Source organism: Tursiops truncatus, chromosome 20, assembly GCF_011762595.2.
Source record: "Tursiops truncatus isolate mTurTru1 chromosome 20, mTurTru1.mat.Y, whole genome shotgun sequence".
Lineage (NCBI taxonomy): Eukaryota > Metazoa > Chordata > Mammalia > Artiodactyla > Delphinidae > Tursiops > Tursiops truncatus.
In genome coordinates this window covers 6,983,028-7,009,875 of record NC_047053.1, presented here as the reverse complement: position 1 = coordinate 7,009,875, position 26,848 = coordinate 6,983,028, and the positions used below count along the sequence as shown (strand labels likewise).

The window sequence follows — 26,848 nt, the reverse complement described above, 5'->3', positions numbered from 1 at the left end:
AAGAGCCCTGAGACCTTGCTGGAGCCCTTGGATTAAGCCTGACCTTAAAGTTGGTGCTACTCCTGGAATTTCAGTTACATGAGTCAATAATATTTGTGCCACAGCAACTGGTGTTGGGTCTTCCGTTCCTTGCATCTGGAAGAGTCTTGATGACATAGCTCATTACCACCCCTACCTCCTTCTCTTCTCTTCCGTCAAGTTGGACTTTGCACTGCCTCTAAGTTCTCTTAGCATCTTGCCCACAGGGTGCCCTAGAGCTGTACAGGATCCCAGCCCAAGTGGCCCTGCCACCCCAAGCTAACAGAAGATGTGCTAATTAGGTTATGACCCTTGGGTCCTCCATTGGCCAACAGAAGGTCCAGTGGCCCCTTTATGTCTCTTGTTGAACCACAAACCAACAAGGTTATTATGCAGTGTCTATCCTTTTAGACTCGAGTGACAAGGATACCTCGACCTCAGAGAGACGTGAAAAGCTCCCAACTTCATACCCCAATCAACCAGATTGAGTCGTGGAGGGCAGTGTGTGTGGAAAGAGCACTGGAGTGAGGCATTGAGCCCTTTGGTTCTGTCCCTAGACCACCCTGGGTCTTTCGTCTCCCTCCCACATGGCTCCTGGGTGGCCCGCTGTGTCTGATACTGGAGGGGTATCTTGGGCAGGTTATTACTGTCCTCCCCCCAGAACCACTGGACCAGATGCTGTGTAGCCCCCTCTCACTTCCAGCTCCGATGCTGTGCAATCCCAGAATTCTCTGTCCTGTCATGTCCAGGTGAAAACTATTGAGGCAGCCTGGTGTAATCAAAGGGACTCCTGTTTGAGTACCAAATCCTACTCTTACTTCGTGGCCTTGGTGTCCTCATCTACACTATGGGGATAATAACACCTCCATCAGTGAAATAATGCCGAGCCTCTAGCAGGATGCCAGGCCCATAGGAAACGCTCCATCCGTAAGTGTTACGATGACTCTCCAGTTCGCCCTCCACAAAGAGCGGCACTTTCTGGCGGCGGTGATTGTGCCATTGCTGTTGCTAAAGCTGGGGTGATCCCCCCACACCAGCAGATGGAGACGCCCCAGCCTCAGAGCGTTGCACACAGGTTGCTCAAGTGTCCAGGACATCTGCATGTCCTGCATTTTTCTAACCTCATCTTGGAACTTAGGCCTGGAGAATAAATGAACTTTCAAAACTGAACACAATGCTCTCGAGAACCCGCCAGTGGAGCTCTGAGGTGTTCCAGGCCCTAGAGCTCTGATAAGGCAGTGTGGGCCAGTGGGCAGTGCTGGCCTGGCATCTGCTCATTAGCTGACCCTGGGCGACCTGCTTGCTGTCTCTGCGTCTCCTTTTCCTTGTCCCTAGAAATAGGGGCCTCAGGGCCATCTCCCTTCACCTTGCAGCGTATCAAAACTGAACTTGTCATTATCTCCTGAAACCAGCATCTCTCCCTGGTGTTTCCCATCTCGGTGGATGACATCACCACTCACCCGGCACCCAAGCCACAAACCTGGCTGCCATCCTTGCTCCTCCCTCCTCCCCTGTACCAGTCAGGTGCATTCTACCTCCTAAATATCTCCCGAGCAGGTCCCATTCTCTTCATCCCACTGCTGTTCCCCTGGCCCAGGCCACCTGGGCGACTGTAAGAGTGTGATCTCCAGGCCTCGGGCTTGCCCCTCTGATTTATTTCTACCCTGCCAGAGGGTCCTCTTACAAACAGAAATCCCTCCTACTTGGAACCCCACACGGTACCCACCACCCTCACCTCCCCTGGGCTGCAGGGAAGGCCTTGCATGCGCTGGCCCCTGTCTGCTTTGGAGGCTTACCTCACAATCCGCTCTCCCTCTCTGCTCTCTGGCTACACTGGCCTTCTCAGGGCCCTAGAACTCGAAACGCTCATTCCTGCCTCAGGGTCTCTGAGACACACTGCTTCCCCACCACCACCCTTCCCCCACGGCAGTCCACTGGGCCTTAATTGACATGCCTCTTCATGAGGAACACCTTCCCCATCTCTGGGCAAGTCGGCCCCTCCCATTGTCTTCCCACAGTGCTTTGCGTGTCTCCATGGTAACCTCACCACCTCAACCGACTCCTTAAAGGTCTGTGGTCTCCTCTGCGCCCTGAGTTGCGCGAGAACATGGCTGTGCTGTCTCTCCTTCGGCACCACAGTCCCCGCACCCTGGCCTACGGCTGCGACACATCCTTGTCTTTGAGGCTGAGCCGACAGAAATCATTTCTTCTTCCAGTTCGAGAATGACCAGTCAGCTATGTTCCCGGCTCCTCTTGCATTTATTGGAACCTGCTTACCCAACAATCCACAAAGGAGCTTACACGGTACGGGGTGGGGATATTTAGGCCTCCTGTGACCTAATTCTGGGATTACTGCGGAAGCCTGGGCTGGCGGGCAGGTGGAGGGGAGGCAGGCAGGTATAGTGGTTGGGACTTGGTGAATTGCTAAAGACGCTTCCGTTTGGCAGGAAGCCGTGCTGCGGGGTTAATGTGCTGCGGGTTGGAGGCTCTCCCGCCCCGGGGGCGCGTGTGCACGTGCGTGTTTACGTTGGGGCGTGGGGGACGGGGAGGAGACCTGAGCAGTTGACGTTGGGGCGTGGGGGACGGGGAGGAGACCTGAGCAGTTGACGTCAGGGTTTCTTTTCCTTAAGCTTCTCCTTCACTTTTTGCGGCTCAAATTGGATCAGTCGTAGAATTTCCATATTGGCTAGGGTTCCCTCGATGAACTCTTTCTCTGTAAGTTTATCTGTGCACAGGGGGGAAGAAATTACTACAGTCAGGATAGGCTGTGATAAAGCTGACGTCGGCCAGCATACCCAGTACGGATGGATCTATTATGAAAATACTGAGTCTCAGTGCCCCGGAGGGTAACCCCACCCCTGACTCCACCCTAGGACCCCTGGACCTCCCCAGGAACCAGCAACAAGAGGGTTAAGTTCAGGCACTGCCGGGCCTCGAGGAAGTGTGCTGTGTCTCTTCTGACTGGCTGGTGATCCTTTCCTAGGCGTCTCTGCATCCGTGATCTACCTTCCCATTTAGGACAAGAGAGATCCTTGTCCCCAACTATTGAATTCAGTTCTATCCAGTGAAATGCACTCACTAAGCCCTTCCTCTGTGCCAGAGTCACTGTGTTTGGGGCTGAGGTCATTGCAGGGGGCAGAGGGCAGGGTGTGGCGTGGAAAGGAGTGAGATAATGCTCCCTGGCCCAGGAAACTGTTTGTCTGATGGAGACAGTCACCTGTAGAAATGACCCTAGAACGAGGCAGCTGTTCCTTCCTGCTCATGGCTATGCTCATAGTCCTGCATGTAGTAGGTGCTCAGTAAAGCTTGGCTGAGCTATTTGGGTTTCGCCATTGGCTTATGTTCCAGGCCTTTTCGGCAACCTTAATCCTTCCTGGATTAGGATCCAGCCTGTTTCCCTGTGCAGGTCAGGATGGTGAAATTTGGGTTTTAAAGTCCCAGCCGCCGACTTCCCTGGTGGTGTAGTGGTTAAGAATCTGCCTGCCAATGCAGGGGACGTGGGTTCGAGCCCCGGTCCGGGAAGATCCCACATGCCGCGGAGCAACTAAGCCCGTGCGCCACAACCATTGAGTCTGTGCCCGGGAGCCACAATTACTGAAGCCCGCGCACCTAGAGCCCGTGCTCTGCAACAAAGAGAAGCCACTGCCGTGAGAAGCCCGGGCACCGCAATGAATAGTAGCCCCCACTCGCGGCAACTAGAGAAAGCCCGTGCGCACCAACAAAGAACCAATGCAGCCAAAAATAAATAAATAAATTTATAAAAAAAGAAGAAGAAGAAGTCCCAGCTGCTCTATCAGCCTCACACATAGCTTGAAACTCCTCCCAGGAGTGAGGCGTTGTCTCCAGATGGGCCATGTGAAAACACAAATCACGTGGTAGCAGTACTGTCTCAGCCTCCCTGTGAGTTTCACCTGGGTCAGTTTGCAGTTTAGCACGTAGCAGAACAAGGGACTCAGCACATGGCAGACCCAGAAGGGGGTCATGAAGCAGGTGAAAGAGCCAGTGGGGTAAGGTGTCACCAGTCTGCATCCCAGAGAAGGTGGGCTCAAAGGGGAGGTGACATCTGAGTGAGGCAAGGGAGGGGCCTACCCTCCAAAATTTAAGGAGGCTCTCACTTTTAGGGTCCTGCGAGCACAGGGCTGGCACCTGAGAATGGGTGCCTCCTTAAATTTTGTGCCAGGGCACCTCCCTCGCCTCGCCCTAGTTCTGTTCTGGCCCTAACGTCAAAGATCTGGTTGCTAATCTGCCTTCTTCCTAGACCGCAGATTAGCAGGGTCCTTATTGAACAGCCTGCTCAGGCCTGTGCCCGGGAACCTTGGGAAGAGACTGCCCCAGAGATCACAAAAGGGGCCAATACCGGTTCCTCAGATGTGCTTGGACCACGCAGTGTTTCATCAGTTGAGGCACTTCGGATTTTAAACATCTCGATTGCTGGCCTCTCTTTTGAACAAATCAGATGGTGGGGCCCCAGTGGCACTGTATTCCAGCGTGGCAACAATTGACCAAAGGCCGTAAGACCAGACAGGCCCTCACGCCCCACACTGTTCGCCAGTCCCTATCTATCACTTAGTAGGGCCTCTGTCCACTTCTCTCTCGTTCATCATCACGGCCCCTGTGGTCATTCAAGCTTGCAGCCCCCATCTGACACCAGCCCCTCTCCTGTGTCTTTCCCGAGTTGGACATGGGCCTCATGCACCGGCAGCCCTCACTGCCCAGTTGTGGAATCCATCTCCGCTTACAATGCAAGGCCGTACTCCCCACAGGCTGCTCCCAGCCAGACCGAACAGGGCAGGGAGCCAAGACAGGCCAGATCCTGGAAGAAGGGGGCTTGAGGACACCCCCTCAGCTTTGCCAAGACTGTCCTAGCCCAGCACTGCAGTCTAAGACTTTTCTTACCCAACCTGCTTACCTTGCCTCTGCGCATAAACGTTTCATCTGCTTTGCAGTCTGATGGCTTATCCCTGCCTCTTCCAGACCCCTCCCCATTTTTTCCTCATACGCCTTCCCCCCATCAATCTCTTGAAATCTAATCGAACTCTAATCCCATCTGGCCATGCTTCTCAAGGGACCCAAACTAACTTCCTAAAGGAAAAACCATGTAAATTGAGATCCCACTTACTTGGGACTCCATGCTTTCAGATTATTCTGAAGTGAGGTTTACCCTGTCCCAACCGTGCAGAAGGCATTTTTGCAAACAAGTAAACCAAAGTGTCTAAAAACAACAGGCACTCCATTGGAAAAGAAAGTGGTTTGCTTTGCAAAGCCTCTAAACTTGCCGTTTGCATGTTTGCATACAAACTGCTAATGGGCTGTTGCCTTGACGTTTTACTATTCCTTCAACGTGGGTTAACTCTGTCATAACAAAAGATGTTTTTTTCTTCCAAAGCACACCATCATTTAGAGCCTTCCCCCTCCCCCCAGAGATCTCAGGCAGGGATGGAGTTTTATGAGCGGTGGGATCTGGTGCCATTTCCCATCAGCTCCAGAGGGGTCCCACAACTGCCCACTGACCATTCTGCGCAAGTCCCCACAGAAGCCCTTCCGACAGCCCCGCAGCAGGAGGAGGGGTCCTCGGTCCTGCGTGGGCACTGGACTCGCAAGGGTCAATCTTGTTGGGATCTCTAGGACACAGCCCATGACTGTGAAATCAAAGGCTAGGAAGGAGAAGTAATTCACCATCATCCTTCTTGCCAAAGAACCCCCAGATCTTCTCAGCTCGCTTCTCCGGGGTGTTCTCATCTTCCGGAAGACACTTCACATCCTCAGGATTGATCATCTTGAAAATAGCCTACACGAAATAAAGAGGGAGAACCCATGAGAGGGAGTAATTCTGGGGGAACCCATGTCGCTTACCAGGATGCCCCACAGCAGAGGTTAAAATGCAGATGCTCAGGCCCCAGCCCACCCTACTGAATCCAAGTTCCTGGGGGTGGGGAAGGGGCATCTGTACTTCTGAGATCCTCAGAAGGGACAGGGAATGTGGGGGAGGGGTGAAGACGGCTTTCCCTTCTATTTTGTCCCTTTCTGCACTGTTTGGATTTCCTGCCCCTGTAGACATATGACTTTCATCTTATTAAGAAAATGAAAATGAGAATCAAAAACTTCCTGGTGATAATCCCATAGCAGCCCCGAGGCTGCAGTTTGGGAACTGGTACCTTTAACCCCACTCCCCAGAAGTTTTAGAATATCAAACGGCTTCTTCTGGGTCCAGGTGGTACCTTGGTTGTAAGGGCTAATATTTGTCAAGTGATTAACGTGTGCCACTTTTCTAGGCGCTTTTTACCTGTAGACTCATGACAAGTTTATGAGGTGGGGGTTATTGGCCCCGTTTCACAGAGGAAGAAACTGAGTCAACTAACTTGTTAGAAGTCACCCAGCCGGAAGCAGAAGAGTGGAGATTCTAACCCAGGCACGTTTGGTTCCAGAACCTCTGTACTTGCATCGCGTGCCATTCTGGAATGTCTTGGAGAGCATTCTAGGCGCTGGGGAAGGTCTCGGGAAGCCCCTCGGTTACCCTCCTGCTCAGGGAGGGATCCAGAGAGAGATTTAGCCTAAAGCTCAAGGATCTGTCTCACCTCCCTCTAGTCTCATTAATAAAGGAGTTGGATGGACAATATCCAGCAAAGAAGGATATGTGATCAGGGAAAGGGACAAGGTGGTCTCGATGTGCCCTTTCAGCTCCAGGTTACTAGGATCCCACCAGGCCTTGGGGACATCGGGGAGCCAGCCAGGCAGGGGCAGTAACGCCTGTGAAATTAACCTGGGGGGAAGGTCAGCAGCTTTAGAAGCCCCCTTTCAGCTCCCTGTGCCGTAACAAGAGAAGCAAGGAAACCAAACGCGGCCGCTGGGGCAGCAGCCTTGCTGACAGCGCTCAGAGCTCAGAGGTTCCCGGCGCTGAAGTGCAGTGGCTCCCTTAACTCCTCCGTCTGTCCTGAGCCAGGGAACCATGTGCAGGCTGGACGGCTAAAGGCTGGGAGTGGCTGGCTGGCGGCCAACCCCGCTTCTAGCGCCAAGGACGGACTGCCAGGGCCTTGGTGAACGGACCGAGAACGAACAGTTGCATCCTCACCCTGGGCGTTGGGAGATTGTATGGTTTTCTCGAGGCCATGCAGTTTGGTGGTGAAGTAGTTGGGACCAGAATCCTTAACTTCTGACTCCCAGGCCAGTGACCTTGAACCTGGTGAATAGTAGAGGCTCGGCATCATCTTTTTTTTTTTTTTTTTTTTTTTTTTTTGCGGTACGTGGGCCTCTCACTGTTGTGGCCTCTCCCGTGGCGGAGCACAGGCTCCGGACGTGCAGGCTCAGCGGCCATGGGTCACGGGCCCAGCCGCTCCGCGGCATGTGGGATCTTCCCGGACCGGGGCACGAACCCATGTCCCCCGCATCGGCAGGCGGACTCTCAACCACTGCGCCACCAGGGAAGCCCTCGGCATCATCTTGCATAGCCTCAGCTGTGGATGCCCCCCTCCTTCTCTCCTCCCCCAACTCCTCCTTTCCCTGAAGGAACACCAACTTGTAGGCCTCTGCTGGGCCTGGCATCCTTTAGGTGGTTCTGAGGGAGTGGTCCCCATCCCAGGCCACCTGCCAATCCAGGGGAGCTTGCTCTACAGGCCGCGCCCAGAGGCCAGCGAGGTTCCCACACACACCTGCCCCTAATGGGAGGCCAAGCAGAGTCCACTTACCACAAGCTGCATGCTTAGCTATTTTATTTATGGTTTCTCCTAATAAGGGTGGAAGAACTGTGCAAATGAAAGCAGGATTGCAAATGCATCCAAAATTATATAAAATAGGAAAAACATTCTCTCTCTTAACAGGAATGGAATTAGAGAAATAAAGCTAGTGGCATGGGGTAGTGGGGCCAAAAAAAAGATCCTGTAAAACGATACTAAATGAAGGGAAATAGAAATGATATAATAGGAAAAAACAGAAGCGTCTTCATTGTCCAAAAATATAGGGATGGTTAAATAATTTTACGGCGTGTCCATAAGATGGAATTCTAAGCAGCTATTAAAAACAGTTTGATATTGAAAACATTCATAATAAAATAGTGGCTGAAAAAAGTATACTAAAAACCATATGTGAATATGTCATAGTTCTAAAATTATTTTTAAATCTACAGATAGAGGACTGGAAAGGTATATGCCCATATGTTGACAGTAGTCTTCTCTGGATAATGAAATTAAAGGCGATTTTCATTTTCTTTTGTGTAGGTTTCTAAGTTGCATGAATTCCTTATATATTAAATGAAACTCTTTTTCAGACATCTAAAAATCTTATCGGATATACTTATCCTGGGCCAATGTATTTGAAACATGTGTCTTTAAAATGACTTGTGAGGGACTTCCTTGGCGGTCCAGTGGTTAGGAATCGGCGCTTCCACTGCCATGGCCCTGGGTTCAATCCCTGGTTGGGGAACTAAGATCCCACAAGCCCTGTGGCTACATATATATAAATATAAATATAAATATATATATATATATAATGACTTGTGAAAGAATCTGAGTACGTCCTGTGGAAGGTTTTGAAGGACATTTTAATGAAGAAAGGAAGGAAGGTGGGAGGGAAAGAGGGAAACAATAAAGGTAAATAGTAGGCAATACCCAGATTCTTCTTCTTTAGGAGGAAAGTGAAGCTGTGGGAACGCGCCCAGCCCTCTATTAATACTGGTCTATTGGAGACCCCTCCTGGCCACGCTGTCAGAGCCACTGACTCCCAAAGCCCGGGTCCCCACTCCCCCCTCCGGCCCCGCCCCCAGCCAGGCCCGCTGTGCGGAAGCAGCAGCGGGGGGTCCTGATCCCGGGTGAGCCCCGCCGGGAGCGCAGAGGCTGCCACTGACCGTGACGATCTCCAGCACTTCGTTCTTGCTGATGCTGCCGTTGCCATCTACATCGTAGAGGGAGAAGGCCCACTCCAGCTTCTGGTTGGTCTTGCTCATGCTGGTCATGTGCAGGGCGATGACATACTCCTTGAAGTCCAAGGTGCCATCGCTGTTGGCATCGAAGCTGCGGAACACGTGCTGGGCGTAGGCCTTGGGGTCGGCGTCGGGGAAGAACTTGGAGTAGATGGTCTGGAACTCCTGCTGGGTGATGCGGCCACTGGGACACTCCTTCAGGAAGGACTGGTACCAGGTACTCAGCTCTTCCTCTGTGAACCTGGTGTTCAGCTGCAGCTCCTCCAGGATCTCCTTGGACAGGGCTCCGCTTTTGCTGTTCCCCATGGGTGAGCAGGTGTGGGCCCAGCCGGTCTGTCGCCGCTGGGTGGGTGGGTGTGTGGGAGGAATGGGGTCTCCGGGCTGCCTGGCTGGGTGCTGCTGGAGGCGGTTGCACCCTGAGATGCTGGTGGATTAGGCGGATTTGTGGCTGGTTCACCCCTGTACTTGGAGGGAGGAGGGGCCCGGAGCTTGAGTGGGGAGACGAGCTCCCAGAAGCCCCCTGAGATTAAAATAAAGAGCTGACAGCAGGAGGTCAATCCCTCTTGGCCTTCTGGGAGGATAGGACAGGTGATCCGAATCTTCAGAGCCGCAGCCTTGAGCTGAGGCCTTTCCCACTGCCCCTCACCCATCCCTGCGCCAACTTACCCCACCAGCTCTAGCTCTCTAAGAGCAACGATGTTCCCTGCCTGCCTTCTGAGGGTCTCAGCGACAGGGATGGCCCTGTAATGCAGGGGTCAGGAGCCAGGCTCTGGAAGCAGCCCAGGTTCAAATCTCAGCTTTGCAATTTACTAGCTGTGTGACCCCAGGTGCGTTTCTTAACGTCTCTCTGCCTAGAATTCTCTTCCCCTGATCTTTCACCTCCTTCACGGCTTTCCTTAAATGTCGCCTTCTCGGCCAGGCCTATAGTGACCGTTCTGTCAACAAGAGCACCCCAACCGTCAGGCTGTTTATCCTGCTTGACTGCTCTTCCTTGATCGCACGTGCACCTTCTGACTTACTGTTTACGTATTCTGCCTGCTGCCTGGGATCGCACCAGAATGAAAGCGCCATGAAGGCGGGGATTCTATCTGTCTTGTTGCCCGCTGCATCTCCATCGACAGAAGGGTATCTGGCGGGTTTGGGCCCTCAGTGACTATTCTTTGAGTGAACAGGCATGATAATAGCGTCTCTCCCACTGTTATTGTGAGGGTGAAACGAGTTAATACGTGCAATGCATTTAGAATAGAGCCTGGCACGTAGTAAGAGCTGAATGCATGTTAGTTTTTGCCATTCTTCTTCTATGACAGGGATCAAAAACTAAACTGCTTACAGGGGCCAGCAAGTGGAGTGTGTGAGTGAAGCCGGGGGTCAGGGAGGCAGTAGGCGTGGTGAGGCCCACGCCTGCATGGCAGGGGCTGCCAGTGTTTGACTCCATTTGAATGTGGTCAGATGGGATTATGGCCTGGTGTTACTAGATTTTTTGGTAAGCCAAAAGAAATCCAGAAATCAGATTTTCAGGTTTGAAAATTGCAATTTGGAAATTTGGAAAAATTGGAAATTTGCAATTTCCAAACTTTAAGAGTGATTTCCAAATTTTCAAAAATTTTCAAAAACATAGGGTGGGATAAATATAACTTATCTGTGGCTCCATTTCAGCAGCAGGTCATCAGTTTGCAACCAAGCCTGGTGCCAGGAGCTGGCAGACAACATGCTTGTTGAGTGAGTGACTGGACAAGCAGGGGACAGGGAGCTCCACCAGGGGAGGCTTCCGCCGCTGCGGTCAGCTCGGTCAGCAGGACAGGCCACAGGGAAGAGCCCTCGTGAGTAGGTCTGCACCTGAAATCGCATCACCCAAAGGAGAGGTCGGTGGCGCCCTGGCTTGGCTGGCATAACGCCTGGAACCCCAGAATCGCCGTCTTGGACAGGAGAAATGTCTCTTCTTTGTCCAGGGGTGGTAACCTTAAAGAATGAAGCCCACAGTGTCTAGGCGGGTGAGTCGGGGTTTTTGTCCTTTTTCGTAACAGGCTAATGGCAGGGGAAAGCAGGTCCCCGCTGCTGGGAGAAAGCCCCCTGCCAGCCTCCCCTGGTGTTGCTCAGAAAGGACCCAGAAGTTCAGGCACAGATGTGCTGACCTCTCCCTCCTGCCCACCCCACCCACTGCGGGTCCAGAGTGTTTCTCAGGAGGCCTTCATGTTAGGGGGTGGGGTGCGTATGTGTGTGTCATTATTTTTTCCCATCAGTTTGTGACAGCATATCGTTTCTTGAAAGGAGCCCTTTCTCTTTGTCTAGACTTTCACTATCTTGCAGCATTTGTTCTCCAGAGCAGTTGGAAACAGGACAGTCACTGGACTCAAAAACAAACAAACAAACAAACAAAAGCCAGGCCATGAAAGTGAGGCCAGAGGCCTTCACCCTGGCCTCTGAACCTGGCATGGGAGGTGATTAGAAGTGCCTCCTGGGTATCCACACCGAGACTGCAGGTGAGGCGAGGCCGATGTTACAGGAAGAAACCAAGCTCCAAAAGGATGTCACCTGCCTGTGTCACACAGTTGCCAAATGGCGAAGCCAGGAGGAAAGCCCAGGGCAGCCTCCCTACTGAGGGCTCTTTCCAAGACATTACAGCCGCCTCCCTTCTCAAGGAGGCCTGAGCAGAGGGGTCAAGAAGCCGCATTTCTGAAGGTGAGGACCTGGGTTGCCATGACGACGGAAGAGGCGGGTAAGGAGGCAGGGCCCCGGCTTAACACAGAAGGCAGCCAGAGCTCCCCCAGTCCCTCTGCCCTTCCCAAGGGCAAGGAGGAAGGCGCAGGTACTGTCCACATTCTTCAGGTTGCTGTGCCCAGGAGGGGCCCAACCGTGGGAGGGGACCACAGGCAGCTGTGTTGATGCTGCCGAGAGAGGGGTCATGACCTGGAGGTTTGTTTGAAAACCTGAATAAACATCTTCTATCAGAGGGAGAGTTTATGCTCCTTAGCCAAACAAGTTGTTGGGGATGATGTATTGTGAACGGATTTGTTAAGTCTGAGCCGGGGCCATAAACTCTCCCCGAACCCCTAAGACCACTGGGGAGAAGGCCTCGTCTCCAGCCAGTGACTCTGTGTCTCCCTCTCCCGGCCTGGCCTTCACTGAAAGACACAGGCTCTTCCCAGAGGCTGGCCCTGTTCCACCCCAAGCTGGGAGTCCCCCAGCTCCCATCCCGTTCCTCTACCTTCCCCTGCGTGAGCTGAACGGCAAGCGGACCCTTCGACCCCGGCCAGGAAGCAGAGAGGTAAGGGGCTTTGGAGAGGGCGGGTGGGAGGCCGAGAATGGGAAGGAACGCCCCTCCCAAGGGCGTCCCCATTGCGGTAAATAGCCATCCATCCTTCGGGTTGCTTGGACCGACATCCTCGGCGTCATCACCAGCGCCTCTGTTTCCGTCACCCCCCCCCCCCCTTTCAATCTGGCTCGAAATCGTGCTGGCTCCACTTTCAAGGCACGGCCAGGACCTGAGCATTCTCCCCACCTCCACGTGGCCACCCCTGCAGGCACCATCCCCTCTGCCGGGTTATGGCTGCCCTGGTCCCCTGACCCCCTAGCGAGCCCCACAGCAAGGAAATTAGGCTGCACGCGCTACCCGGCTTGGACCACCCCACGCCCCCAGAGTAAAAGTCCTAGGCCTTGCAAGGCCTTCCAAGCTCTGCAGAGTCTGCCCGCCCTGCCCTCCAGCCACACTGGCCTCAAACCATTAGGTGCCTCCGGCCCTTACAGGGGCTACCTCCTCTGCCTGGAACATGCTTCCCCCAGCTACCTGCCAGGCTTCCTCCCAGGGAGGGACTTCAAAGTCCCAGGTCTCCTCGACTTTGGTCAAATGTCACCTTCTCTGAGGCCACCCCAACCACCCTATTTCATGTTGCAACTCACCCACCCTCACCCCTGAAACTACCCATCCCCGCCCCCCGCCCTTTCTCCATAACACCTAACATCTTCACACACACTGTATCATTTCATTACTCTGTCTCTTTCAGCTAGAAAATAAGTTCCATGAGGTCAGGGTTCTTGATCTGTTTTCATCACTGATGTGTTCCCAGTACTGAGAGCAGTGTCTGACATACAGTGGTGTTCAATAATTATTGGATGGATGGATGGATGGGTAAGAGAAGAAATAACAGCCAGGAGCCTCTTCCGTTCACAGGTACAGAAGTCTCCAGGGGAGGGGACTGGGGCCAGGGGTGTGGGTCTGACAGTGTGATACCCATCGGGGGGTGGGGGGGGTCAATGCCCAGGTGCCCTTTGTCCCTCTGCTAAGTCATCGGGGGTAAAATTATCACCAAGCCTGGGAGTATGGGAGGAACGCTGAGCCCATTTGTACAAAGGCGAGTGTGGCAGCCCTCCAGGGAAGAGGGTTGCCCAGTGGGACGACTCAGTGTCTCTGGACAGTTTATTTTACATGGGATGAATCTAAGCATCTCAAGTGTACACACAGCGCCGAAGGAAAAAAAAAAGAGAACATTTAACTTCCTGAAAATGCTTTATAATAATGCAGAACAATTATATATAGCAAACGCCTTCAAAATTTAAACCCTTTAAACATTTAACTTTTCAGCATTAATACACACAAATGCTATTACGGGGCTGGGGGTGGGGTGGGGACAGGGTGGGAAGGGTGGATTACAGCCTCCATAGGGATCAGAGTTTCAAGAGTGTTACTTATAAATTATAGTACGTCAATTTTATTTACTGATCTAGGCAGCCAGGGGATGGGAGGATACACAGTGTGGAGTAAACACATTCATTCTGGGAGGAGGAATGCTGGAGGAGACACCGCTGTTTAACGTTAAAAATGTATAAAGTATTTAGCAAAAGTTACAGAAAACAGAGCAAACAAGCAAGTCTGTTAGAAAATTCCACTTTCATGGGGTTTGCTGATGTGCTCGTTTGTGAAAGGGCTGCCCACCCCCTTCATCTCCTTCCTAAGGGCAGAGAGGCAAATTTGGGGCCCCTGTCACCAAGGATGGCTCGTGTCCCTTTGAATGACTGTCCCTGGGTCCACATGGCTGCCTGGAGGCCACAGTCCCGAGAGCCAGTCTGCTGCCGCGTGTGGCGCCGGATGGGGAGCAACTCCACTCGGTAACACACGGGTCCCGGGAGGGGATGTGACTTAACTTCAGGTTATGGGACAAATGAGACAGCAGAGCAGGGCCAGTCCGGTGCTCTTGCCCTGGTACCATATGCTTTCCTTCCTCATCCCCATGTCACACTGTCCCCAGGAGAGCACGCACGTGTCTGAGCCCCTGCATCCCGCCGCTGCAATCCCATTAGGAATTTCCCTCAGACACAAAGGGTCAATTCCCCTGAACAGCGCATAGAGATCCAAGTTCATCACAGCCCCTCTTCCCTCAGAGGCACCTCCCAACAAAGGCACCCAACAGCCACGCCCCAGCATCTAGGGGGTTAGGGGAAATGGAACATTGGTTTTTGTCCCTTGTCTTGGTCTCACCCAAACCAGGAAAGGGGAGTTGGGTCCCTCACTTTCAGGAAGGGCCCGACAGGAATGACTTTCATGGTGTGAAAGTCTTTCGTGGTCCCTGGCAGCGTGGGGCCCTGTGACTTGGGTTCCATGGCCCATACCTTCACCTGGCCTGGACCCAAGAATGTCTTCCATTTGCTGGGAGAGGTGCTGGTTGCCTTCCGGGGCTCAACTTTCACTGAGCAGGGCACGATCAGGATGTGCCTGGAGGAGTTCTTACCTTGGGGGTCAGGCCCAGAGCTGACCAGTGTCAGCTGGGTGTGGCCCTCTCTCTGCCACCATCCAGTACGGTGAGGGCACAGGCCAGGTGAGCAAAGTTCCGGCAGCGACAAGCACCTGAAGGGAGGGGGCCGTGTCTTCATGCCTGTTTATTATGCTCCTTGGAAGTGACTTTCAGGACATGGTGTCAAAACTTGGTGGAGGAAAATTAATGGCTTCTGCTTTCTTTAGGGGTCCAAGGAGGAACTACCTCATTCTCAACAGCTCACGAAACTCGTAAGTTTTTGTGTCTGAACAGAGAGGCGCCTGGGTATCCCTCTCATGAGGGTGTTAGGTGACATCACGCACAGCCGTGCTGACGGGACACAGATTGGGCATGACGTGGGCACAGGGTACAAAACTGGAGGTGCCAAGGGGAGGAGACAGAACGCAGCAGCTGGAGGAGGCCTGGGAGACCGTCTAGAACGAACACCTTCAGTCTGCCGATGAAGGAACAGAGATCCAGGAGAGGGTGGTGATGGGCTCCCTGTCTTCTCATCCACGCTCCCTCCACCCACCTTCCACACCCTCTAACCCTCACCAAATGGCAGGGACTGGGCGAGTTGAAGGGAGGGTCCCCAGAAGCAAGCAGAACTACCAGCTGAGATGCCAGCGGAAATGGAGGGCAGTGGAGACCCTGCCCGCCCCCTCCCCCCGACCCCAGCAGCTTTCTGCATTGTCAAAAACCTAAAACGATCCGAAAACGCAGGCGTGAGCCCCAAGAACCGCTCGTGGGCGCCGCTGGCTGAAAGTAGCCGTGCAAACAAGCTTAAGACCCCAGGCCAGGAACTTCGGGGGCAGACAACTCATTTTAAAAGCAAGGATGCACCCATGCAACGGACCCATGCAACGGACCGCTACTCGGAGATAGAAGGGGACAAGCTCCTGACATCCAGCCACAAGGTGACTCAGAGGCAACGGGCCGAGTGACGGAGGCCAGACTCTAAGGCTGCCGCAGTGTGGCTCCACTTCTATGACATTCTAGAAAAGGCGAATCTGCAGGGTCAGAAAATCCATCAGTGGCCACCAGGTGCTGGGGGTGGGAGGAGTGGATGGACATCAAAGGAGCCTGAGGGGATGTTCTGGAGTGATGGAAATACCACGTTGATTTCGGTGCTGGTTACAAGGCTGTGTACCTTTGTCAAAATTCACTGAACTGTAGACTTCAAAAGGGTGAATTATACTGTATGTCAATGAACCCCCGATACCAAACGTCAAAGATCTCAATAAACTTGTAAAAAGAAAAGGCAGGGGGACTTGTAGGGGCGGGGAGGTTTGTGGAAATAAGACAGTATGCCGGCTAAGGAAGCCGGCCGCTGGTCTGCGCCCCACTTAACATTTGTCCGAGGCTTTCCCTACCTACATAGTCAGCAGCAGGTCTGCAGAATCCTGTTTAAACTCTCCTTGTCAAGGCCCCTCACAGCTGGAAGTAAAATCACTTAAACAAGCTGAGGTCTTTGACGTCCTTTGAATTTCATGGCTTGAACTGCCAAGAAGGGGCTTTGGCTCCACCAGGATTTCTCTGCACCCATCCCCTAATCTCGTAATGGATTGGTTTTCACAAAGGGAGCAGAAACAAACCCCTGGTTCCTGAGTTGTACGGTTCCTATTTGCTTCGATCATTAATCAGCCCCAGGGAAAGGAGGCCCAAGGCGGTTCCACGGGCAGAACCTCGGGGCAGCCGTCCCTGTGGCTCAGCTGGCCAGGGCTCTGCAATACCGATCAAAAGCAAGAGAAAAAAGAAATGGCGAGGAACAAGTAGCTTTTCCTGGAGGTTTTCGTGGCAGTTCACTTTTGTTTTAGAGACTGTTTTGTAAAAAATCAGGCTATCACAGACAAAACGAAGTGCCCCCGTGTCTCCCAGGTAGAAGAGGCTCACCTGTCCTCAGAAATGGAACAACGGATGTGCTCAAGGATGGCCTGGGGCCACTCACCCTGAATCAAGCCAGGCAGACCCTCCTATAACCTACGCGCCAAAGCCCAAACCCAAACCCAAACCACCGCCGGGGCCGAGGGTCCCTCCGAAGCGCGCTTTTAGGTATTCCAGACTCTTCATCCTAACTCTGATTTCACCCACATGCGGAACCCTGTTAACATACGGACTCCAGCCCTGCTTGTAATTCGCTGTTCATTTCACGGCTCTCACTGGCCGTCCTCCGGCTTCATTCTTCCTCTTTGTAAAGTGAGAAGAATTATTTAAAACAAATCTCTGAACTTTGAGTTGGATATGAGCCATGGAGGGTCTGGCGGACCAGGTGATTATACTCTTGTTGCTGCCTGCTTTCTCTGTCCCTGGGTAAATGCCGCATGGCAGTAGTTTGTATTATGATTACAGGCTCCCAGTGGGTTAAATGTGGAAGGGGTGCAAGCTTCTCATTCCCCAGAAAGGTCTGAAAACATCCCCCTTCCACATGGAGAATAGAGGGGGGCCGGGGCGGAGTGCCCGTCTGGTACGCAGCTACATTTCTAGTACCGGCACAATGCCTGGCTTGCCCCAAGTGTCTGCCGATTAAATGAATGAATGAGTGAATGAGGGAACGAATGAAAGAAGAGCTATCCGCACAACAGACAGTGTCTCTGCAAACCTAAATTCTGCGGAGAGAACCTGTATGTGAATGCCAAAGTTACTGACCTGCAAGACCCCTGGAGAAAAGACAAGTCTATACCAAACAAGAGACTGTGGGCTTCCCGGATGACAGGGCCATACCTTGTCCCTAGATCTTAGCACATTGCCCAGGCTCAGCTAAATGCCTGATGAATGAATAAAGGAGGGAAGAAAAAAGAAAAAAGATGTGGAAGGGCTAACGAAACCGAGGGAAAAGGATGAGGGGGAAAGAATGACTTCAGAAAATAGGCTGGCCCACAAGGGGCCAACTTGGGCTACCCTGAGAGAGGCAAGAGAGCCCCAGGGAAGCACAGAAGACTCCGGAATCCTCAGATGGGGATGAGAAAACAAAATCAACGAGCGATATCACACTCAAAGTATCTGCGTCAATAACAAGGCTGTTGGCTTTGAATGTCGGGAAATCGCCCACAAATTAGTTTACTAAGCCACAAAGCAATTACTACTAGCACCGATCTTTGACAGAGAAACCAAAGAAATGATATCCCCAAACTGGCAGCTGGTGTCATGGCCCAACTTCAGACCAGGAGTGGTTCTCCATGCCAGACACACATCCGTCCTGCTGGCCTCCATGTTGGTGAAGGCCTTCCTGCTCACCTTTCTGGTTGGGATGTTTCAATAAAAAAACTGGCAAAGCTTGGTTTGCTTTAGGCTATACGGCATCTTTCTACCATAACTACGAGGGCGCCACAGGGACCCAAAAGGCAGAGGTGCCAAAAGAGTCAAGAATAACAAGTCATCGGTTACCAGCATGGACGACAGAGAGAAGGACCAGTGAGTTACCTCAGACGTCTGCCCTCACGAGAAACACGTGAGTCCTGTGAATCCGAAGAAATCAAGGGAAAGATTAACAGGAAAGATGGGTTCTCAGGGTGCGGGTTCCGGGCCAGAACGTGCCCCTTGCAAGTCGTCTGACCTCCTTCAGCCCTCTTCTTCCTCCCGTGGCCTCGAGCTGATTCTCAAGATTTAACACGTAAGGGAGAAAGTGATGAGTGAGGACCCGATGGCGGTGCCAAAGCTTCCCAGGTCACGCTCAGACCAGGCTCTCCCAGGAATGGGGAGGTGGGCAAAGGGCAAGGGGGTAGCAGCACCAAGCAGGGGCTCCGTGCGGGGATCTGAAACGTGCAGGAGCTGAGAGGCCAAGGTGCCAGACTGCCTGGTGACACGTACTGCGGCTACGAGAGTCTGCGATGCCTGCACAGTGCCTGCCAGTGAGAGCCATACACGAGACGGTGGTCCCGACCCCGCTGTGCCTAGGCAGGTGGGGCCATCTGGGGGGCGACAGACACTTGCCCCAACCCATCTCCAACATGGGACTGACCCAGCCCCCAGGACAAGCGAGGGTGGAAGAGGGAGCTCACCCGAGGAAGCGGCTGTGGGCTGGGTGGACGGGGCTGCCCAGAGACAGCAGGTGACATTGATGCCCGATCTAATAGGAAGCACGATTCAATGCTCCAACTTGGGGCGAATTTGCTGAATGAGGTAGTTCCCTCCTGACCTCTGCAGGCAGGGTCGGTCTGGGAAAACAGGAGGCAGGCATTCTTCCCAAGACGCCCAGTGATGAAAAGTAGCAGAGAAGAGCCAGGATGTGGGCTCCCAGAATACGCAATGGGAAAAAACAAAGAGGGAGGGCTGCTGCAAAGGATTCTGGGTGCGGGCTGTTGAGCTGAAAGTTGCCTTCTATCCACGATTCTGATCCTGACACTTGGCTTGGAGACAGAGACCTCTCTCCCCCGCCCTTCCAAAGCCCTGGAGACAAGCGGGCTGGCTGGAGGAAGGGCCTTGGGGCTTCCAGGGGCGTGAGCGTGTGACACAGCTGGCTCTGGGTGGGGAGGGGACCTCTCTGGTGCTCAGCAGGGACCACAACGTTCCAGCCTCGGTTTGTTCTCGGAGTGGCAAGCACGGCATGGGACTTGGGGGGGGGCTTCAGCCTTGGAGACAAGGGCAGGGCTGTGGATCCATCTTCTCGGCCTGGGAACACTGGGGAGCTCCCCATGGGGCCATCCGGGCCGCCCTTCTGGCTTCACTGTCCCCTCTCCTCAGTGGACCAGGAGAGCGGGTGGGAGGGCAGCCCGGCTTGGGAGCAGGTCCCCCCCGGCAGGAGCGCCACCTCCTCTGCGTGGGACCCCAGCCCCTCCTCGGCAGGACCCCAGGCCGTGTGTCTAGACCTCCATGTCCACGGGGCGGATGTTGCCCGTCTTGTGCTCCCTGACCCACAGCTCCCTGTCTTTGGCTGGGTCCACTTTTCGAAGCAGTTGGTCCACAGGCTCGACTGTCTGCAAGGGATGGAGAAGAGGGATATCTTCAGAGGCAGCGGCCGAGCCAGGGACATATCCTCTGAACCACGCTGCTTACACCCTCGTGCCCGTCAGAGCAGCCTCTCTAGAGGGCTGTGAGGCCCCGGGGAGGCCCGTGCGAGGGACAGACGTGGCAGGGGCTGGAAGACCCGGGGGCCTGAAGCTCTGGCCTCTGCCCTGCTTTCCCTCGTGCATGTGACCCTCCAGACGTCAGGGTGGATGAAAGGGCAGGTGGCCCAAGGGTCTGTGACCTGTTTCTCCTTCCATCAGTCTCCACATTTACCACCTGAGAACAGGTCAAATGGAACGTCGGCTTGAGAGGTTTTGAATAGTTGCAGCATCGTAAGAAATTCGCCAGGGGAGGCAAGGACATCTCCAGCTATTTTAACTATCGTGACGCATCTATGTGATGCACTCGGGATGGATTCACGTGGACATCCAGGGTAACTGACATGTCCATCGCAAGAGGTCACCCACAGGCCCGAGCCCGTGCCCACCTGCCAGACAGATTCACCTGTAGCAGCTCCTTGGCCTGCCGCCACGGCACAGGGCCATGGCCCTCCCCGGCCCCATGCCCCCCAGGGGCCCCGCTGGCCTCGGCCCGGGGAACTCACGCTTTGGTTGAACATGTCCGTCTCGTGCCGCAACTGCGTGTACTGGCACAGATGCTGCCGGATCATCTCCACCCTCTCCACCTCCAGCCGTTCCAGCTCCTGCAGAGGAGGAAACCGGCAGAGACCCCTGGGGGTGTCCCTTCCACCTGGGGACCTTCCCCACCATGCGGGTCCCACACCCCCCTATACACAAAACACAGGTGCTGCCTGCTTATCCCCCATCCTGCCTGACCCTCTGGGGTCCGACGAGGAACCCAGCCCGTATCTGGGAGTGAAGGTGTAGCTGACGGCACAGCAGTTACTGCCTCCTGACTCTCGTTCTGCCAGGCGTGGTGGGTGCTAAGGGCTTTACGGGCACTGCTTAATTGTCCTCATCATAACTGTAAGAGGTTCTCTTCTTACCCACATTCTCCAAACAAGGGAACGAACACCTGCAGAGGTAACATCGCTTGCCCACAGCGACAGGGAATTATGGGAGCAGCGGCATTTGCACCAGGGTCTGTCGTGCCCTTAATCACGCGTCTGCACCGGTGCAGCCACAGCCCCAGCCCCTGATGGCGTGGAGAGATGGAACACGTGCAGAAGCTTCTGCACCTCCAACTCTTGGGGCTTTGTCCCCGGGCCTCTGCTGAGCGGCCTCGTCTCCTCTGTCCACCCCAAGCGCTGAGGGGCAGGTCAAGGGAGCCAGGAGGGCCGGGAGCAGGGTGGCCACTGTCAAAGGGAAGCGCGGAGCGTTCGCCCTTTGGATCCTAGGTGGCCCCGCATCTTTGGAATTTAGGAGATCTGGCTGCTCTTCTGTGCACAACTAGGTCACTGTTCAGGTGATTAACCTGGGCGCAGGAAGTAAAGCAGGGAGTTTAATTAGGAGATTAACCAGGAGGAAAACGAGGTCACTGTGCCCGGGGGGAGGCCTCTAATCTGCTCTGGTGGACTGGCACCTGGGGAAGGCAGAGGGTTAGTCTCATGCTGGACAGACAGATGGACGGCGGTGGCTTGGGGGCCGCGGGACGGTGTGGTAAGCACCTGGCATGATGCCTCCTTTCTCATCTGGCCCCACGACCCACGTGCCAACCCCGCTTCACCCCCTTCAGCGGGTGCTGACTTCACAGAAATACTCAACTTGGTTATTTTTCCTAAAGGGACCACTGTCTGCTTGGTTGACGCTGACCCCTCGGAGGATGCAGCACGAGCGCATCGTCGCCCGTGTTCACACAGCTAGGAAGTACCAGGGCAGGGATCTGAGTCCACACAGGCTGGTCCGGAGTTGAGGTCTCAGTCCCAACACTAGAGCAGATCTAATGACCATCTCCACGGTCACCTCCACCCCATTGCCTGCACATCCACCACCATCCACCCAGGGATTCCTGAGCGCCCGCCCCTGCACGGACAAGCGTATGCATCTCTGGTCACTCACCAACGTGGTGGTCACCATCTCTTCAAACCACTTGGACTGGGCCTGGTTGTAGAGGTCCACACAGCGCATGAGGTCATCTCCTGGAAGGGCCAAGGCCACTGTCATACTCTGTCCTGTCCTCACCATGGCCGCCTTCTCCCACCTGCACCCCACAGCCAGGGTGATGGAGGCCACCGGAAAAGTTGCGGGGTGGAGAGGATGAACAGAGCAAGAGAAGGGGGCAACCAGCCTTACGAGAGGCTGGCTTCAGAGTGTCTATCTGAACTAGACTCCAGACACCAAAACTCAGGAAGGGGTTTTCTCAGTAAGAATATATATATGGTAGGGGTGGGGGGGTACTCCTAGGACCCCCAACTCTATCATGAGCCCAAGAAATGCTTCCTCTTCTAAAGATGGGAGTTTCATTTCACATTGGAGAGTCCTGCTTGGTTGAAACATGTGTCTCAAGCAACTTGCTACTAGTTAGAGTTAAAGAAGGGAAGTTTGCAAATCACGTGTGTGTGTGTGCGTGTGTGTATGCGTGTGTGTGCATGTGTGTGTGCGCGCATGTGTGTACATGCAGCAGCAAAGGGTGGGTGGGAAGGGAATGAGCTCTTTCTATAGTATTTTATTTCATAAGAGAGAGATCTGAAACAAACTATTTAACAAACTGCAAGTAATTGCAACATTACTAAGGTCCCAGCGTCCCAGACCCTTGCTACACAGAACACAGTTCCTGGGCCAGCAGCATCAGTACGCCCTGGGAGTTTGCTCCAAATGCAATCTCAGGATGTTTCCGAGACCTAGTGAATCAGAAACTATTTCCACAAGATCCTCAGGTGATCCCCGTGCACATCACAGTTGGAGAAGCACAGCTTGGTCTGCATGTAATTTCCTGATCATCACAGGGTGCCAGAGAGAGGAAGTCATCGTGGTCTCTGCTCATGATGGGAAAACTCATGAGTGAACCCAGAGATAATGATGAACTCTTCAAAGGGATTCCTATAATGGCATCACCTTGCTCATGTGGGTTCAGATATGAAAGTGAAAGAAAGTGGGCAGAGTTATGCCCACATGACCCAGGGCCTGGCTCAGGGCCCCCTCCCCGGTGAACCATACACCATTAGCTGGGAGCTAAGCCTTGAGTAACAGAACCCCAAATCAAGGCTCTGTTCATTTTTCCCTTGGTTCAAGGCCAAGACTGGGCCCTTGATCCCAAGAAAGACTGAACTATAGGGAAGAAAGTGGATATTTCATTGCAGATGCATTCCCACCAAGAGCTTGTGCCTGACCGTGGGCGGGGTCACCCTATAAACACCGTGTGAAACTCCCAAAGCCCTATTTGTTGATCCTGATTTTGACGACATGCTTCGGGAACTTCTGCAACATCAGGAAATAGTATAGGTGAAGGTAGGTGTGTCTCTTCTCTAGGCATCCCAAGGGTTTGAAATCAGGCCCTTTTGAACAGTACAGGTTAAGGACATGGATTCTGGAACCAGATCTGGGCTGTCACACAGCTCCACTGTTTACTAGCCGTGCAATCTTGGACAAGTTGATTCACCCTGCCTGTGCCTCAGTTTCGTAATCTGTAAAACGGGGATAATAATGGTACCTTCATAGAGCCACAGTGAAGATTAAATAAGCACACACCCCCCCCCCAAAAAAAGAAAAAGAAAACACAAAGAACAAAATAAAAAGATAAACAACTTACGAAAAATATTTGCAATTCAAATGACAAAAAGTTAATTTTCCTTATCAATCAATCAATAAGAACAAGACCAGCCATTTGACATAAAAATGGGGAGAGCATATGAATGAATCATAAAAAAAAAAAAGCCACGATGATTTATAAAAGTCTAGTTTTAAAATGCTCAACTCCTCTCAAAAAGCGTGTAAATTAAATTAGAAACAAAATACTATTTTTCACCAGATAGTTACGATGTCAAAATCTGAGAGCAGTCCGTGCTGTCAAAGAGTTTAGGGGACAGGCGTTCACAGAGCTATTGGTGGGCGCCCCTCGCTGGAAAGCAACTTGGAAACATCTATCAACATGGATACAAGCCTCTGACCCCGAAAGCCCGACCCCATCTCTACACTGTCTATACACAGGTTCTGTTCCCCCCACCCCTGAGGTGCATTTACAGTAACAGCATCGCTGGCATTGGCAAAAGCTCTGAAACAATCTAAAAGTCTTATAAAAATCAATTGGGGGAATGATGAAAGAAATCTGGATATGATCCTATACCTGCACGCTGTTCAACTATTTAAGAAGTACATGAATGGATGGGGAAATAAATTTATGGGGGATGGAACAGAGCTAGCTCTAAGATATATCAATTAAAATATAAGTTCAGAACACAGTGTCATATGATTTTATGTCTATGAATTTTTTTTTTTTTTTTTTTTGGGCTGTGCTGTGCAGCATGCAGCACGTGGGATCTTAGTTCCCCGACCAGGGATCGAACCCGGGCCCCCTGCATTGGACGCACGGAGTCTTAATCACTGGACCGCCAGGGAAGTCCCTATAAATTTAAATATTAAAAAACACTAAAAAAAATTAAAACACTAGGATGTGTTGATGGTGATTATATCTGGGGAATAAGATTTTATATTCTTACGTGTTGATTAAAATTTTTTGTGAAGCAGCAATATTGTCTTTGTAATATAATGTTATGTTTTAATAGTTTAATGAATTAAACTAATTTAAATGTGCCTCTCCCATCCTTGGGTTCCCTTTCCTACTCCCAACAAGTATATTGTGGCTTCCGTTTCTGCATCCAATACTTTACCACTGTGCATTAAAGATCTTTATATAAAACGCTGTATTTATATTACGCTATTTTGTTATGACATGTTTATACCACCTTATTAAAAAATGTCACGAAGGTGGCTGTTTCATCCTATAATGAACGAATTATACCAGGTCCACCAGAAGTTGGGGTGAAAGGGATTTAGAGACCATCTAATCCAAACCCTAGTCCCACAGCACACATTTTAATCCCAGACAGCAAAACGTTTTGTCCTTGTACACCATGAAACTGGTTTTTTAGAAATATTTAACAATTTTCTTTTTTAGATTACTGTCTCTCACTGGTTTTTCTCCCCCTTCCTTGTGCATTAGCTAATTTTTACCTCTAGGTGGAAGCAGAAGCCGACTCATTGGGAAATCTTTTGTTGAAAATCTGAAATACGGTTATTTCTTTAAACAAAATGTTGACCTCTGTTCTGAGGCAGAAGCCCATCATCAGAGGCGAACCTTTGGAGTATCACTCCCCGGGGAGGTGGGACAGCTTGGGTGGGTGTGGTTTGCACTCCCCCTAGGAGCTCCACGCAGCGACAGGACCCCTGAATTCCGGGTGCCTGGAAGAGTCTGTCCACCTCCTGGCCAGAGATCCAGGGCTTGGACCAGAAGGAGCCCTCTGGCCCAAAGGGAGGGTGTGGGGAGCCCTGTCCCCTGCCACGGCCTGGACACAGCCGGGTCTGCTCCCCGCTCCACAGTCCCCCCGCCACCCCAGCCTGTGGGATGCACGTTCACGGGCACGCCATCTCTCAGCCCCTCCTGTGTTTCTGTGACCAGGCGAGGATGGACGGGGGCAGCGGGCGACGGTGCCTCACTCACCCGCCTGTGTGGACTTCCTCCGCGCCTTCTTGATGTCCTCCTCCGTCTTGTTGCTCAGCTTTATCTCCAGCTGCTGGGTCTTCATCTCCAGGTCTCTCTGCCGCTCCGTGAGGGCTTTCCGGGCCTGGGGTCCAAGGACGTGAAGCTGTTCATGGGCTCAGAGCCAGGAAGGGCCTATGGGGCACACGGGGCCTGGCTTCCCCTTTTCTAGGTAAGAGTCCTTTCTTTTCCCTGCTTTTGTGGACGAGGCCACAGTGGCTCCGACAGGCTAAGCAGCTAGACCAGCATCATCCAGCCAGTTGGGGACCACGTGGGGGCTGCAAAGCATCCTCTCATCCCCATCTCTTGGCCTAGAGCAAGCCCCTCAGAGCGTGTTTTCACTGGAGCATGCACACGTCCTGGGGACCCAAGCGGTCCTAAAATCACAGCTTCTCCGGGGTGGCAGGGACCACAAAGGTCGACATCACTTCCCAGCAGCGCTTAGCAGCTGGGAGCGCCAGGCTCCCCATTCTGGGGCAGGATGGGCCCTTTGGTGGTAGCTGCTGGCAGGGGTGGGGATTCCGTCAGGAGGGAATCTGCCAGGTGAGACCCAGGCAAAGGGGGGCCCCATGTGGACCGACAGCACATCCAGGCTCCGAGACCCACAGAAGCAGGGTGTACCTTGTCTCATGTGCCGGATGGAGGCCCCCATGCCCTCCACGGCAGGTGCAGCCACGCCCACTCCCACTCAGAATCTGAGCACCGGGGGGAAGCGGCCCACCTACCCTTTGGCTGGGGGAGGGGGATTTCATACTCCCCACCCCTCCAGATCCTATCACAGGGGGACAAACCTCTGCCTCGGCACACGGAGCCCCTGCTGGTTCCCAGCCCCCTCCCCTCCAGCAGGACCCTCCCACCCTGGCACCCTGGGCCTCACCTTCTCCACCGCGGCATAGCGGCTGGCGAGCTGCTTGCGGAGGTCTGCAATGTGGTGGTCACACTTCTTCATGTCCTTCTTGAAGTTCTCGCGGAAGTTCATGAGGGGCTTCTCCACCTCACTGTGAAGCTGTCGATGGGGGAGACACACTCAGGACCCCGGGGCAGCAGCTGCAAGTGGAGGGAGGGGGCGCTGCCCCCGACCCTGCAGGCAAGGATGGGGGGCCTTCCCACTGGAAGGTCAGAGACAAGTGGCTGCTGATCTGGTAGCGGTCGAGGAAGTCACCTCAGCTGGCCACGTCCCAGCGTTCACACCAATGGACGGGTTAGCACCTGGAGCCTTCGAGTCCCTCGTGGGCACCCCCTTCCTGCGCTAAGTCCCCAGAGCTTCCTCTAGGGCTTTGCTCAGGTGTCCGGCTCCCTTTCTTTCCAACCCGGGAGCTTTCTCGGGGCAGAACCCAAGCCACCATCTCTGTGTCCCCAAGCACTTAACACAGGGACTGCTGCGTGGGTGACATTTAATCAGGTGATCTCGGGGCAGCTCTACTTATTGGACAGCTACTACGTGCCAAGTGCTGAGACCGCAGAGGATCTGCTCACAGTCTGGACGTCGAGGAGGTCTTGTTAGGAGCTCAGGGCCACCCCCCCTTCCTGAACTGTGCCTGCTGGTCTCTGCATGGAGGCTGGCGCAACCCCA

At 53.3% G+C, this 26,848-nt stretch overlaps 2 protein-coding genes and 1 long non-coding RNA gene across 25 annotated transcripts in view; 1 reads left to right on the top strand and 2 right to left on the bottom strand.

The window, feature by feature from the left end:
* Positions 1–2,198: 2,198 nt before the first annotated feature.
* Positions 2,199–17,479, top strand: LOC117309462 (uncharacterized). Of its 6 annotated transcripts, none has more exons than XR_012328649.1 (5): positions 2,211–2,322; positions 8,638–9,237; positions 10,589–11,608; positions 12,059–12,194; positions 12,931–17,479. It is a non-coding gene; the product is annotated as an uncharacterized lncRNA (long non-coding RNA). The 6 variants fall into 6 exon arrangements; XR_012328648.1 differs by having other exon boundaries at positions 10,586–11,608; XR_012328647.1 differs by having other exon boundaries at positions 8,638–10,920; positions 11,219–11,608.
* RCVRN (recoverin) lies at positions 2,316–9,235 on the bottom strand. Its single transcript, XM_004329399.4, has 3 exons — positions 8,855–9,235; positions 5,695–5,806; positions 2,316–2,743 (listed from the first exon to the last, which is right to left on the bottom strand). Exons 1-3 carry the CDS (start codon positions 9,233–9,235, stop codon positions 2,628–2,630), a joined length of 609 nt encoding a protein of 202 aa, XP_004329447.1. The 3' UTR covers positions 2,316–2,627.
* The window catches only part of GAS7 (growth arrest specific 7), a 201,061-nt gene continuing 187,627 nt past the window's right edge, over positions 13,415–26,848 (bottom strand). For 15 of the 18 annotated variants that reach the window (XR_004523775.2, XR_004523776.2, XR_004523783.2 and 12 more), the window contains 5 exons: positions 26,153–26,281; positions 25,237–25,360; positions 21,639–21,718; positions 20,225–21,439; positions 19,541–19,589 (listed from right to left, as the gene is read on the bottom strand). Coding sequence is in view for 2 of the 18 variants with exons in the window: in XM_033847251.2 (XP_033703142.1) it covers positions 19,476–19,589; positions 20,225–20,323; positions 21,639–21,718; positions 25,237–25,360; positions 26,153–26,281 (546 nt within the window). In the remaining 16 variants the exon portion in view is untranslated. Of the gene's footprint in view, positions 19,590–20,224; positions 21,440–21,638; positions 21,719–25,236; positions 25,361–26,152; positions 26,282–26,848 lie in introns of all 18 variants that reach the window. The other 3 variants (XM_033847251.2, XM_033847252.2, XR_004523778.2) reach the window with 2 other exon arrangements.

What these genes read in the sequence shown, in the direction of transcription:
- RCVRN (XM_004329399.4), bottom strand. Translation starts at nt 9,235, where the DNA reads ATGGGGAACAGCAAAAGCGGAGCCCTGTCCAAGGAGATCCTGGAGGAG. An exon ending in AAGTGCTGGAGATCGTCACG is followed by an intron (nt 5,807 to 8,854) that starts GTCAGTGGCAGC and finishes TATTTCGTGTAG; the next exon opens with GCTATTTTCAAGATGATCAA. An exon ending in CTTTGGCAAGAAGGATGATG is followed by an intron (nt 2,744 to 5,694) that starts GTGAATTACTTC and finishes CCCTGTGCACAG; the next exon opens with ATAAACTTACAGAGAAAGAG.